Source organism: Notolabrus celidotus, chromosome 2 (genome assembly GCF_009762535.1).
Source record: "Notolabrus celidotus isolate fNotCel1 chromosome 2, fNotCel1.pri, whole genome shotgun sequence".
In the NCBI taxonomy this organism is placed as follows: Eukaryota; Metazoa; Chordata; class Actinopteri; order Labriformes; family Labridae; genus Notolabrus; species Notolabrus celidotus.
Window position 1 is genome coordinate 33,715,168 of NC_048273.1, and position 14,626 is coordinate 33,729,793.

General features: G+C 40.4%; 2 protein-coding genes across 3 annotated transcripts in view; one reads left to right on the top strand and one right to left on the bottom strand.

Annotated features, from left to right (window-relative positions):
• LOC117826729 (protein shisa-like-2A) overlaps positions 1-5,634 on the bottom strand; it is a 20,944-nt gene extending 15,310 nt beyond the window's left edge. Inside the window, exon 1 of the mRNA XM_034703015.1 lies at positions 5,354-5,634. Coding sequence (XP_034558906.1) covers positions 5,354-5,535 — 182 coding nt within the window. The 5' untranslated portion in view covers positions 5,536-5,634. The remainder of the gene's footprint in view (positions 1-5,353) is intronic.
• On the top strand, positions 5,557-14,415 carry LOC117826721 (G2/M phase-specific E3 ubiquitin-protein ligase-like). 2 transcript variants are annotated; one of them, XM_034703000.1, is made up of 3 exons: positions 5,557-5,619; positions 13,567-13,781; positions 13,999-14,415. In XM_034703000.1, exons 1-3 carry the CDS (start codon positions 5,567-5,569, stop codon positions 14,244-14,246), a joined length of 516 nt encoding a protein of 171 aa, XP_034558891.1. In that variant the 5' UTR covers positions 5,557-5,566; the 3' UTR covers positions 14,247-14,415. The 2 variants fall into 2 exon arrangements, 1 of the variants encoding a protein (XP_034558891.1); XR_004634079.1 differs by lacking the exon at positions 5,557-5,619 and adding an exon at positions 9,285-9,396.
• The last annotated feature ends 211 nt before the right edge of the window (positions 14,416-14,626 follow it).

The window sequence follows — 14,626 nt, forward strand, 5'->3', positions numbered from 1 at the left end:
ATCGTCTTCTTTTGAAGAAGTTGGGCGGCAACTAGAGTTTAAGGCTCATTACCCTCCCCCCCAAGTGGCCCGGGGGGGCGTAATTACATGTTTATTCATATAAATGTTTTATCAAAAATGTTTTATATTTATATCGAGAAAAATTATATTGTGATAATTATCGTTATTGAATTATCGCCCAGCCCTACAAGGGGGTTAAATGTTCATATTAACTCTCTTACTGCAGTGGTATCAAGCGATTCAGATTGTTCCCATATTTACAAATAATGCCTGTTGGGAATACTACTTTTGTATTGTCAGCCCATAAATGATTGCATATAACCACACTGACATTTAGAGACAACGTTATGGTGAGGTTTGTCTGTTGCTGGTTGTAAACACACCATTCAAAATTGGTCAAAGAATAAAGACAGGGAGCAGTACTAGCATAAATAAAGTAAAGAAAAAACAGAAGTCAATAATATTATTCTGATGGTTCAATGCTGTCAACGCCAAAACCTTCAAACAACTAGACAAGAAGTTCTTGTATTTTTAGGAATTCAGAAAAAACTGCTGCCAAAAACAGAGCAGACAAGAAAAGAAATACCCACATAGATCTCTATTAAAGTCTTAGGGCCTGATCTACTAAGATCCCAAATAAAGGTTGCTAATTTTGTGCAAACTATAATATTGCACATACTATGAGTGGGTGCGTTGCAGGTGATCTACTAAGACTGCGTGTGCAATTGATAACAGGTGCAAAAGTGGTGCGGACCGCCCTATTTCAATGAGGATTTTGCGTGTGCTACTGGCTGTCACCATGGAGATTTTGAGAGAGCAGAGTGGCCGTAAATAAAAAATGAAGTTTGAAACTATGGAGTTGGAGGTCTCGGTGGAGGAGGCAAATAAACACATCTGTGAACTCCAGCAGAGACATCTCAGCGTTGCCAGTAGTGATGTTTGTGTGTCTGGTAAATCTGAAAAAATAGTGTTTTTCTGAGTTATTTATTTATTTTAAACTAATAAGTATATAGAGGTAGCGGCCTCAAACACACACACACACACACACACAAAAAAAAGGAAAACCTTACCTGAATACATTTAGGCTTTTTTGCCTATGTGAGATTATCTCAGTGATGCACACATTTTTACTCCAAGCTGAACTCATGCAGCTATTTGTTGAAGCATGCATTTATTTTGTTACTTATTTCCTAACCATATTTATTAAGTTGAACAACTGCAGCAGTGCTTAGCACCGCTTAAAGCTTAACATTTTCTCCCTCTGCACCTGGATAGTGCCTGCCTGCAGCACCGAAGTTTTGTTGTGTTGCGACAACTCCTAACCGTTTTTCCACAAACATCACAAACCGCGTCTTGGCTGTTTGTGGAGCTGAAACATCTGAAATAGCTCCACACATGACTCCGTTTACGCTCTGCCATTGTGTCTGTACAGACTGAGACTGAGTGAAGGCCCAGGCCTTCTTACCCAGACGGAAGAAAAAGTAGCTCTCACCAACCGTGTATCATTTAGGCAAGATCTCAATGGTTTAGTTACTTTCCACTGTATTCCTGTTAATGATATACATTGCCTCAAATGAGTATCAAAAGTAGCGATATTTTGATTAGAGAATCGATTTTAGAGTATAAAGATATGGTATCGGAAGTATCGATATTTCAGTATCGATCCACACATTACTAGTTGCCAGAAGAAAAGCGATGTGGGAGGCATCTGTGAAAAGGTGAATGCTGTGAGAAAAAACAGAAGAGCTGCCGATGAAATAAAAAGAAGATGGCAAGATATCCGCAGAAGAAAAAAGGAAAAACTTAAGCGCATTTCTAATATTGGACGCATTTAGCTAATTCAAACTGAATTTGCTTCGTGGGTCTCGTTGAATGTAGAATGGAAAAAAATTGGGATTTCAATATTTGAAAAGTGTTTTACTAATTTGTCTGTCATGACCGTAAAAATAATGTCTATCTCTTTTTTCTTGAATGGAGAATCTTCATCAGATTCCTGACAATCCCCACCCTACTCCTCAATTTAGCTCAGACCATAAAACACCTCAGCAGAGCGCCGAAGGCGTCCAGACTGTTATGATGACATTGATCGGGAGTTGCTGCAGCAACAAAGAAATCAGACGGATGGGTTACAGGCCATTGCACAGGAGGTGAGAGCTGTGTCCAATGTTGCGCAGGTGCTCTGCCGGGACACTCAGGCCATCGTTGCACATATGAGGCTGCTGGTCAGTGCTGTGTCTGGGCTGACAATGGCCGTCGATGCCCTGGCAACAGTCGGGATGTCATTCAGTGGCAGTCCTTACTCTGAGCCGCCGGCAAATGAAGAGGGAGGGTAGAGCACAGGAGATGAACGTTCATTGCGCATGGATGGACACTGGGAGACACAGGCACCGACTGCGATGGTGCGCTGGAATGATCCAGATGCAAGAATGCATCTAAATGCAGTGTTGCAAGGAGTTTCTCCATAGGAGATATGGCATGGCTCCTTTATGTGACTGGCTCCAAATCAGCCCTTAATTAGGTCATCCAGCAGCTCAAAAATGGCATTGCTGGATAGACGATATATCTTTACTATTTTTTATTTCTGACAGTCCAAATATTTTGACACACGCACGGAGGATTCTTTCTCTCCTTCATCTGTCATTGCACCTATTCCTCGTTCTCTGCAGTGGCCACAGCCATTTGTGCGTAACGCTGTACCAGTTTGCACCTGCCTTTCAAATGCGCTAAATATAGACGCAGAGAAGTATTTTCTGTTTTGATTTCACTTTGCACTTCTGTGTGCACCACCATTTATATTCCTCCCACTTCCATTGTGTCACAGTGCAGCAGAAACCTCAGAGACAGATATCTCAGAACTATCAGCATGATCTAGTATATGGGATACTGGACACAGGGATGAAGAGGTAATAATACAATATGTATTCTGGTCCCAAAGGTCCCAAAAGTTTAATGTAGTGTGCAAATGAAAAGATAAAGAATTACTTGGATCAGGGCATCTCTGCTGTATTTCTGCTTGTTTTTTTGTTTTTGTTTAACCTTTCGAAAGGTTGCTGTGTGCATGAGGACGAGTCAAACTGAAGTCCATCCAGTCCTATAGGAGTATCTGTGATACTCAATGTGCCTTCTCAGCCTCTGTAATATTTCAGTCTGAAATCTGCCCTGAGGACACAAACAAAATTCAACTTTTGTGGTGGATTTCAAAGAGATCATATGACAGTATGCTAGCTTAGCTGAGTCTGCTAAATAACTAAGAGGCTATTTCCTGCAATTTAGTTGCCTGTGCTAATTGTCAAGTGGGAAACAGGCAACTTGACTATCAGAGAGACCACAGTGCCCTCAAGCGTTCAGCGTAGTACTGCAGAGCTACATACACACACATGTATGTTGTGCTCAAGCCAACGTCAGCTACTGCTGCATAAGGTCAACGCAGAAGTTTAAACCAGGCAAGGTGTACATGACCTGACTGTTGTCTGATATTATGAACTCGTACCTCAGTGTCTCTCTGCCTCGGTGAAGTTGTTTCATTACAATGATTCCATTTTGTTTGTATCTTTTATTATCAATATGCATTCTTCTACCGTACTTGTGCATGTCAGAGCTTTTTAATAGTAAAACAACTCACTGAAGTGTGAAAGCACTAAATGTTTACTGAATTATTAATCAACATACCGTTACACTCCAACAGTCTTGGAGAAAGGGAGAGCATGACAGACAAGCAAACAAAGTGAATAAGAATATGAACATACGTACAGATGTGAAACGAAAACAGGACATTTGATCATGTTACTCTGTGTATGTATGAGGTCTATCAGTGTATGAAATAAACAGCAGTCTGGACTCCTGTCAACAGAAACAGTGTTTTGAACCCTCCACAGGTTGAATGTGCATTCAGGCATCAGCATATTACATTTAAATTCTTGGCCACAACTCTCTGTTAGAACATTCCTGTCCTTTGCATCATGACAGAAAACCGATGCTGCATCTAACTTGGCAGTTTTGGTGGCGCCTTTTCTGCTGCACTGAACTGATTTTAAAACAGTGCTGCCTCCACATCACCATAATGTTGCAATTACACTGAACAATGACAGATTCATAAAGTGCTGTCCTCAGAAATAGAGGTCTTTATGAACAGACTGTCAGGCTCTGTCAGCATGCTTTAATATTGCTAGATTTCATGGCAAGAGATCTTGTCAACTCAGGGCAGGACATGGACCGGACAGCACAGGTACTGAGTACCTGACTTTATTCTAATCACCAGCTTGCCACAATATAGTCCTACATTGTATACAATAAGATTGTCCTTATCAGATTTAAATGAACTGCAGTAATATTTAACAGTGAGCAGAGAAAACTAGCCTCCTCCTGTAGCTATGGGTAGCTTGGATTCTATCCACTAATGAAGATGGACAGTAGAGGCATAATACCTATATTTATAGATCTACAAACTCCAGTGACACTTAAAAGGAATGAGGTGTTAGTGTGTTAGAACAGGAGTTCCCAAACTTTACCATGCCAAGGCCCCCCAAACAGCATTCGCTTCTGGCCGGGGACCCCCTTTGCAAACCCACAGACAATGCTTCAAAATATGTAAAGAAACATCAACTTTTAGAATGTATTTTCTTACTTTCATTCACTTTTCAATAATTATTACATTTGTTTAGCATAAGAAATTATTAACAAACGTGTTGTAAAAAAAAAATAAAGAAAATAAAAATACAAATTATTAGGTGTGGCACCCACTTTGAAAACCACTGTGTTAGAATATACATGTATACATTCCTGGATAATCAAAATTATTATTATGTCTGTTTTTCGGTAGAAAATCTTCAGATTCTACATGACACCCTATGACATACCTGACAGTTCAGCTGTTAACACGACATATAAAGCAAGACAAATAGGCAACCTTCAAATTCCCCTCTGAACTCCCCACATACTGATTCAGGATGGGTTTCTATCTATAGATCAAGTGTATTCTCAATGAAAGGCTCTCCTAATTAATCCTTAGTTAAGGACAGCCAATTAGCTTGACAACAGGTAAAGCAGCTGGTTGGCTTCTCATTACAAAGTCCTCCACAAAGAATGAACTGTGTGGCATTTCACTGATACATGCATGCTCTCAAACCCTTAAAACTCACATATCCTCAGATGCCTTAAAATGCAAAATTGGTCAAAACAAAATTACTAATTAGTGCAGAAAAACGCACACCTGATGAGGTGCGCCAAGCTCTGCAGATTACACAACGTATCCATACAGATAGGAACAGGTGCATTTACCTTCCAGTGTGTCTGACACATGTCCTGATTGGAACATAAATCCATGCAACAGCTTAAATCGGGTTTCTCATCTTACCTTAACCACCACATGTATCCATACTCGTAAGGAAAAAAGCTGTTCGGATCATCACAACAATACTTCAAGTCACTAAATCCACAGCAGAAAAGTGCCGAGCTGTCACTGTCCGCCTTAGGACACGTGAAGCTCTCCACGAGCACGTTTTCTTTACTGTAGTAACTTTCACAGTCCGAGCTCATATCAAACACAGAGCATGGATATCCGGGCGCGATGTGGAGCACATTCAATCCTCTGTACACTGCTGCAACTTCTCATCTCCGCCAGTGAGTGACTCTGAAGCTGAGACTCACTGCGCTCTCTCTCTCCCTCTCTCTCTCTCTCTCTCTCTCTCTCTCTCTCTCTCTCTCTCCCTCTCTCAATTCAATTCAATTCAATTCAATTCAATTCAATTCAAATTTGCTTTATTGGCATGAACAACGAGATATTATTGCCAAAGCACATAAATTCATACAGTACATTATATATTTTCACAACACACTACACTCACCATATATACATTAATCACACACCATATTCTCTCTCTCTCTATTTCTCTCTATCTCTTTCTCTCTCTCCCTCCCACCTTTCCCGCTCTCTCACACTATGAATAATTCATGAAAACATGGACAATATTTATTGATGACACCTCACTTATTAAAGAAAGGCTTCATATGCCCTTGATAAATCCATAATGATTATTTGTTATGCTCACACCTTCAGCTTCTTTGAACTAATTTAGCCTTCATTTTTTGAGGGAAATTCTCATCATGGAAGATTAGGCAATGCTATAACTGTCTGTGTTTTTCATCTTCTTTTATGTGTAGTTTCCCCCTTTGTCTGTACCTCTCTTTCTGTCTGTCTGTCTCATCCCGTTCCTCTTTCTCATCCAAGCCATGCACAGTAGATGGCTGTTCTCAAATCACTCTGATTCTGCTTGAGGTTTCTGCTTTTTAAAATTATGTTTTTTTTCTCTTTGTGCCACTGTTGCCAACTGCTTGCTCATTAGTGGACTAATGCTAAGTCTCTCCTGTTTATGTGACAGTCTTCAGTGTCCTGCCCTTAATGTTACATTAAAATAGATTTGGCTGGCATTTGTCACCTTGAATAAAAAAGAATAATTGACTGATGCTCATGCAATCTGAGGATTGGTTCCTCAGAATCTGTGACAATAAATGTAACCCAAATACAGTAAGCTAAAGCTACCAGAATGCAATTTTTTGTAGTGCGCAAGCATAGCATGCTTTTTGGAAATTCTACTCCACAAATATGTCATAAATGTGTGCACAGCAGGCAAAATACATTATTTTCAAGGGCTGATGCATTACATACTAATTGCCCTGATGTATGGATATGTGCACATGAATAAATCTGTGTCTGTCTCTACTTATCATATTTACTTAAACTACAAACTTTTAAGTATCATAAAATTGTTGTATTCCTTTGTATCGTTCACCAGAGTGGCAATACAAAAACCTTCTTAGCTTACTTCTTAAATAAGACAAAAGTAAAGTTCACAATTAAGTACTAAAAAATCCCAAGCAAGCTCCTGCAGCCAGTCAAACTTGCAGGAGTTTGATGGAGTGATTCCTCTCCTACACACCTAAATGTGTAACTTTTTTTAAATTGTGTTTTTGGGCATTCTTGCCTTTATTTGATATGAAAACTGGAGAGAGACCGGGAATGTGGGGAGCAGAGACCAGGGCCCATATGCACGTCCAGCAATTACACAAATGGGAACATTAGTCTTAACGTGACGTTATCGAATTGCCCATTTGGCTGTAGGATTAGCTGCATGCACGAATGCAAATCATTGGTCAATTAACTAATTGCGCCATGAAAGCGAGGCTTGTGCAAAACGTCATATGTCCAGGGAACCTCCTGTAAAACCCTGATCCAACAAATTTGGATTGTGCATGCCTATTACGCATAAACAACAATAAAAATGGCGAGTGGTACCGGTGTAACTGAGAGAAGATCAAGAAAAAACACATTTTCAGTGGAAGAAGAAATGGACATTTTATCAGATGAATATAGAATGAACAAACAGCTGTTATCAGCAAGTCAATCAAAAAAAAAAATCAAAGATAACAAACAAGGAGAAAGGGAAAGTTTGGCTTCAGATCTTGAACTGGGTAAATGCGTGTGGTGTGTCTGAACGCACAGTAGAAGACCTACAAAATAAAATAAGCAACATGACAGCATTATATTTAGTCTTACGTAACGCATAAGCACGATGTCCGCCATCCTTTAAACAACCTAACAGGTACAGTAATCCTGCTGTTCGCACCTGTAATGGTGGGGTCCACCTCCTTTAAATATAATGCTTTGTTGGGGCGTTAACCTGACTCATGCATACCGCTAATTGATTATTTTTTCACCATTAGTACAAATGGCCCGTTTCATCGCTAATGGTTGGACGTGCATATGGACCCTGGGGAAGACATGCAGCAACTGCTGCATCACGGACTATTGCTTCTGTACGTACATATAAGCTGCAAGGCCAGCAGTGCCTCAGAACTTTTAAATGCAAAGAAAACCATGAACAGCTTGTTGCAACACATCCAGTTGACTTTAACCTGAGTCCTCTGTCTGACAAGGCAAATAGTCAGTCATAGTTGAGGATCTGGGGGGGAGTGCTTGTGCCACCCAGACCCACCCCTGTATGTATTCTATAAATATATACATTTGCATTTTGGAACACAGAGCTTTGTCTCAAGGCTAAATAAACTGCCTATTGTAAATGCTTTTAAATGTAGAAAAAGTGAAAGGGTCTGAATACTCTCCATACCCACTGTATATGAATATGAATCAGAGACAATAATTTATAGATTGCATTCAAAGTAAATCAGTGAATATATAAATCATAAGAAATGATAAGCTTCAAAATGATGTGATACAACAGTGTAAATGATATATTGTTTTAGCACTGATTCTTAAGGTAAAGTAAACTGACTGCAGTGAGTTGAGTAACATACTGTAAAAGCATTAAGGTGATAAGTCACTGTAGTTTAGAAAACACGGTCCTGCTTTATCAATCAATCAATCTTTATTTGTATAGTTCCAAATCACAACAAATGTTATCTCAAACAGGGCAGCTCTAGACCACTCTGTGTCAAATTATGAACAGAGAGCCAACACCAAGACAGGGTAAGACTCCACCTTAATCCACCATAGGCATTGCACCTCGCAGTAATTAGCTAGTTACAGTGGCGAGGAAAAACTTCCTTTTAACAGGCAGATACCTTGAGCAGAACCAGACTCATGTTACTCGGGGAGTCCATAGGATGCGTGTGCGCCGCGTTACGGCTGCGACACGGCTCTGCTCCGTCCTGGGGCTTTCGCCCTGGTCCATAGGATGCGTATTTGGAGCGGCGCGCACTCCGGAGCAGGAAACTCAAGATCCCTCGAGAACTCCAAAACGCGCGAGAACAACACAGTATAAACTTTTCCTCGTCCATGGTGTCGGATATCTTTTGAGACTGACGTCTGGCCCGATGCCACAGGTTATGACGTAATGTTGAAGAAGTGGTGAAATTTACGATCTTGTGTTTGCACATGGTGTTTATTTTGAAAGTGAGCGGATTTTGCATATGATCCTCGTGCCTGACTTCCGGGATAGTTCGATCATTTCTGTGTCGATTGACGCGTGCTGCGCGCGGGGAGCGGCGAAAATAGACTCCCCGCGTATCTCTGGCAGAGCGGCGCGGCGGAACGCTCCAGAGACGGAGCTGAGACGCGCCGCAGCGCGCCCTGTGGACTCTAGAGCATTGACTTGAATGGGAACCTATTTGCTGCGACGTGCGCGGCGCAGCCGTAACGTAACGCGACGCATCCTGTGGATCTTGGGCTTTAGACACACATCTGCCTCAACCGAGTTGGGTCTGGAAAGAGGGATAGAGGAGAATAAGAGACGGAGAGAGAGGTGATAGTGATGAGACGAGTAGTTGCCGCTGGAGTCCAGCACGTCCGTATCAGCTGGAGTCTGGAACGTCCACAGCAGGAGGACGTCCAGCCAAGGCATGATGGGATATAGAAAGCATCTCTTCAGAATCATAACATAGGTAAAGCTACAGCGAAAATCAGTCTTTGTCAAGATATAAAGAAAAATAATTATTTTTGGCATGTGAAGTCAATGCACCTTCATTTAAATAAGACTGCACCTGAATGCACAGAGAAAACTGCTTTAATGCGATTCAAATCAATGATCCTGAATAAACTGTGCTGGAAATGAAAGCTCCCTTATGAAAAGAAATACATTTCATTTAATTTCTTTGCAAAACTTCTCCTGAGGGGGGATGTAATAGAAGTTTAGAACAGTTTAAATGACTCATTAATTAGTTTGTTCCCCCGACATGAAATGTGTTCTGACTTTGTTCTGTAAGTCCAAATTATTATGCTGTTTAACAATGGCAAACAGAGCATGGATCATCTCTCTATTATCTGTTTACTGTGTTGAAAAGATGAAAGAGGGTTAGATGCTTGAATAATACATTTACGGCCTGATCTACTAAGATCCCAAATAATGAACGCTAATTTGCTTGTGCAAATAATCATTTTGCACGTGTTATTTCTGGGTGTGTTGCGGGTGATCTACTATGACTGCGTGCGCAAATTATAACAAGTGTAAAAGTGGTGCGGACCGCCCTATTTTACAAGGATTTTACGTGTGCGATCGTCTGTCACCATGGAGAGTTTGAGGATAAGAGTGGTCTTAAGTGATAAATGAAGTTTCAAGCCATGGAGTTGGAGATCTTTGTGGAGGAGGGAAATAAACACATCGGTGAACTCCAGCAGAGACATCTCAGCGTTGCCAGAAGAAACGCGATTCAGGAGGCCATCTGTGAAAAGGTGAATGATGTGAGAAAAAACAGAAGATCTGCCGATGAAATAAACGCATCTACTCTACTCAAAAACGCAATCAGTGTTTTGATAGAGATTAGAGAGCAATTCGATGAGGCTAAATCAGCCACTCTTGCTCTAGCTACTCAATTGGGAAGTCAATCGCAGTTTGAAACAACCAGGGCCAGAAAAGTTAGGCATCACTTGGATGAAGACAGTCGCCTCACTGTCCCAGAGAGTAACTTGCGAGTGAACGTTTTTAATGCCTGATATCATCATCCAGCAACTGCCCAAAGATTCACCAGCTTAAATGGAAATGGGAACATGTTTGAGGCAATTCACCCCAACACACTGCTGCAAGCACGAGATGAGGAGTTACACCAAGCTGCCTGGCGCAGCTCAGTGAGCGCTCATTCTCCAAGTTAAAGATGACATATCACGCTTTTTTCATCAATATATATTGGTCTAAGAGGTCCTTAAAACATGTCTTTAAAGTTTATGCTAAAAAAAAAACTTTGAAATCAGATTTTGGCATGCCTGAAAAGCCCTCTGCTTCAGTCCTCCTCAGAACAGTCTGTTTTCTCTCTGACCACGCCCCCTCAGGAAGTGGATGTGCCCTCGGCTCTCCAGCATGTTGATCTAATGTTTACATGTTGGCTGAATATACACGGCTGCACACAGATAGCGTTACTTCAACCCTCTAAATCTGATCCAGAATCTGATCCTGACGGAGAGGCGCCTGCAGCAGGACCTCCCTGAACGATTGGTCACAGATTTAGTGTTTCTTGTTGTTTTATTTATCAGTATGTAGACATGTGTCTTGCACTTATCCATGATAAATAAAAATCATCCAATAGACCTTCAAATTTTGCAGATGTGGGGAGTAAAACCGACCTCTGCCAGAAAGGCAGCAGGACCTTTCTGAAGGATTGGTCACAGATTCTGTGTTACTTGTTGTTTTATTTGTTAGCATGTAGACGTGTGTCTTTGTACACAGCTACAGCTACAACTACATGTCGCTATGTAGTTATGCTAACTAGCGCTAGCACTTTTCCATGGAAAATAAAAATCATCCACTAGATCTTCAAATCTGCAGACGTGGGGAGTAAAACCGACCTTTGTGTTTATTAAGACAGCCTACAACTAGCATGCCTCCCTCCTAAGCTCCTTGTTAGCACACATGTGTGCAGGTAATGAAAACGGAGGAGAAGTTGAGTTGTATTTATACAGTCTATGGGCTGAACAAGCTCCGAGCTCTGACTCCGTGACAGACCGGATATTGTTGTTACGTAACAAAAACACAGAAGTCTGAAACGGCTCGTTTCACACACATTTATAGAAAGGTGTAGAAATCAGAACAGGGGCAGAATGGATTTTTTTCATTCTCGGGTGGTTTGTAGACATGCCAGGGAAACATATTTCAGGTAGAGAACCATTAAAAAGTTGATTTTGCATGATATGTCACCTTTAAAACTAACTAAAAACCCCTTGATGAGCACGATGGGACAGGAGAGACTGAGTGGACATGTCATGTTATCTATTGAGAATAACAGATCAAAGAAAATGGACATACAGTGCATCGTGGACAAGTCTGCAGAGCTTAAGGCTCCTTCAAACAGTAATGAGTAGGCCGAGTACTTCATATTGATTTCTTGTTTGTATGTGAACATGTGGGCCGCTGTGCCAACTTGACTAAACTTTATAGCTGTTGATACAGTGACCTACTGTGCTCTCATTAGCTGAAAAAAGTTAAAGTGGGTGTTAGAATGATGCGGTCGCTATCTGTGGTGCTGAACTGCTTTGAATTTGTGTTGTTTTATTATTATTATATTTTTGTTCTCTTGGTTTGGACTACACAATGTAGTGATGCTTGTAAGCCCCGCTGTTGCGGGCATGTTGTAAAGCAATGTTATGATGAGCTTTACAGTGACCGCAGCCATGTGTGCGTAACACTGTGCCAGTTTGCACCTGCCTTTGAAACGTGCTAAATATAGACGTAAAAACACAGCATGCTATCTGCTTCAGGGTTTGATAAATCACATTGCGTGTACTAAATGATTACATTTGCATCTCCTCCTCCCAGTATTTTGCACGTTCTGATGATCTACATGTATTCTGCATATTCATGAAGGCAAACAAGCTAAATGGATAGCGAGTGCTATTTTGCTCATTTGAAAGACGCAATCCTCAGTGCGCCCGGTTAGTACATCTGCTTTGTGCGTGCTATCAAGTTTGCAAGTGTTTTTATACACGCAAACCTTTAGTAGATTGGGCCCAAAGACTTTGAAGTAAAATTATTTGATGTTAGTGTTTGTTTAACTTTATTTAAAATTATACAGATTTTATTTTCAAGCTGTAAATACATTTAAGATAAAGTTACAGTCTCATAAATGAGTTATTATGTATTGTAATGATAACTTAGTTAAACCACTTGCATCAAGTGTAATGGGCTTAAATGAATACAACAAATATAATAAGAAAGCAATTTATTTTCAGTTAAAGTAAGAAAATTCAATTTGCTCAAGTTCATTGTTTGTGCAACCCTTTTAGATAATATGAAGAACTCATCAAATTTACCTTTTCTTTAAAGTCTGGAAAGTACTTTAATATTTATAATATGAATTGTTCAAATTAGATTAAAAGACAAACTACCCAGAAGTCCTAATTTAGAAAAAAAAAATGTTTTGGAAACGTTATGTTGGAGTGTGTTTTCATTTATCTTCTTTATGCGTCTCAGATGAGTCACTTGAAACAATGCAAACAATAAGAAGGGTACAAGCATTATTAAAAATATCAAAAGGCACTTTTGTAAGACTCACCACACCAAGGCTCTACAAAGCAGAAAACTGTGAGAGGCCGTTTAGGCAGCATTTCATACTTTGTAGTAAACACTATCATACTCTCACAGACACACTACAATACCCTCTTACATGCACAATCATACTCTCTTACAAACACTACTATACCATCCACTTTTCTGCATGCTGGAGTCCCTAAACAGTGTTGGATTTACATAAATGTCGCATCACTGGAAAGCTGCCAGGCCAAATTATGTTTGGCAAGTCTGAACATTCGTAGTAAACATCATCAAATACATCACATTTGGATTTTCTAGCTCTTATCCATCAATCAATCAATCAATCAATCAATCAATCAATCAATCAATCTTCATTTGTATAGCGCCAAATCACATCAAACGTTATCTCAGGACGCTTTTACAAACATAGGAGGTCTAGACCACTCTATGTCAAATTATGAACAGAGACCCAACTTCAAGACAGGGTAAGACTCAGTCTGACCCCACCTTAATCCATCTTCTTACCCCTAGCTTACCAAACAATACATAAATGATTTTGAAACAATTTGTCTTCTCATGTCTCTATTTTCTATAGATTTAGGGAGGGGCTGAAGACCCTTGGCGTTCTGGATGCAATCCAAATGCATCCAGACAGTTTTAGGCCTTTAATGTGCCATGAACCGTCTCCAGTCTCAGCTGACTCAATGGATCACCTTTTCCACATCCGGCTGTCTGAAGTAGGAATCAACAAGAGAAGGGCAGAGGAACTTGTTGTACCATTTTGGAGAGATTACCTCCAGGATGTTGAAGGTAAATATCGCTGCCAGGTATTGCATTATGCTATTGGTCACGTCAAGTGTACAGAATATTAGTCCAGGTTACACTCCTTCTCCTTTACATAATTTTCATCTCTCACTTTCTTTACTTTTGGAGGTTTCTTTATGGTACTTGTATTTGCTTGTATTTCTTTTTGTTAATTCTCATAGTTTTTCATTGTTGTTTGCTTGCTTGTTTTTCTGTATGTTAGAGCAAGAGGGATCATCAAAACTAGGTAAAATCCTAGCCTTTGCCACCAGTGCAAGTGTCATCCCTCCAGTCGGCTTGTCCCCTCAGCCATCAATTGATTTTCTACATTCCTTCAGCCCCAAAAGCCATTTGCCAATGGCAAACACCTGCATCAACTCCCTTCAGCTGCCACTGCTTGGCAGATGTGAAGATTTTAGGGAGAGCATGGACTTTGCAATTGGTAACACGCAGGGTTTTGGTAGAGAATAAGCAGGGAACATTATTTTTGTTCCAGAAGGATGAGTTTGTGTGATTTTGTTTTCTTTTGGTTTTTTTTTCCCTTTTAACTGATGAAATAACTGTATGCCATGGTTACCATCATCGCTCAGTGGGTCTATTGTCTCTTGAATTGTGTTCATAACTGTTTGATTTACAATAAATGAATTCACTGGAACAACAATGTTGTTTGCAGTCTGTAACTGTAGAGGGGTGTCTTCATTGTTTCCAAAGGTCTCATTTCTTGCAAAAATGTCATCAATGGCCAAGTTACCTGCTCCAGCACTGTTAAGAACCCCTCTCTGCCACAGTTGGAAAGGGGTTTGTGCTTCCTGTGTAGATAAGCCATGGTTGTTCCACTGCTTTTTAAATTC

Bases quoted from the DNA above. Each gene is read 5' to 3' on its own strand.
- LOC117826721 (XM_034703000.1), top strand. From the start codon at position 5,567: ATGTGGAGCACATTCAATCCTCTGTACACTGCTGCAACTTCTCATCTC. The intron at 5,620-13,566 runs GTGAGTGACTCT...TATTTTCTATAG, and splicing joins GCAACTTCTCATCTCCGCCA to ATTTAGGGAGGGGCTGAAGA. The intron at 13,782-13,998 runs GTAAATATCGCT...TCTGTATGTTAG, and splicing joins TTACCTCCAGGATGTTGAAG to AGCAAGAGGGATCATCAAAA.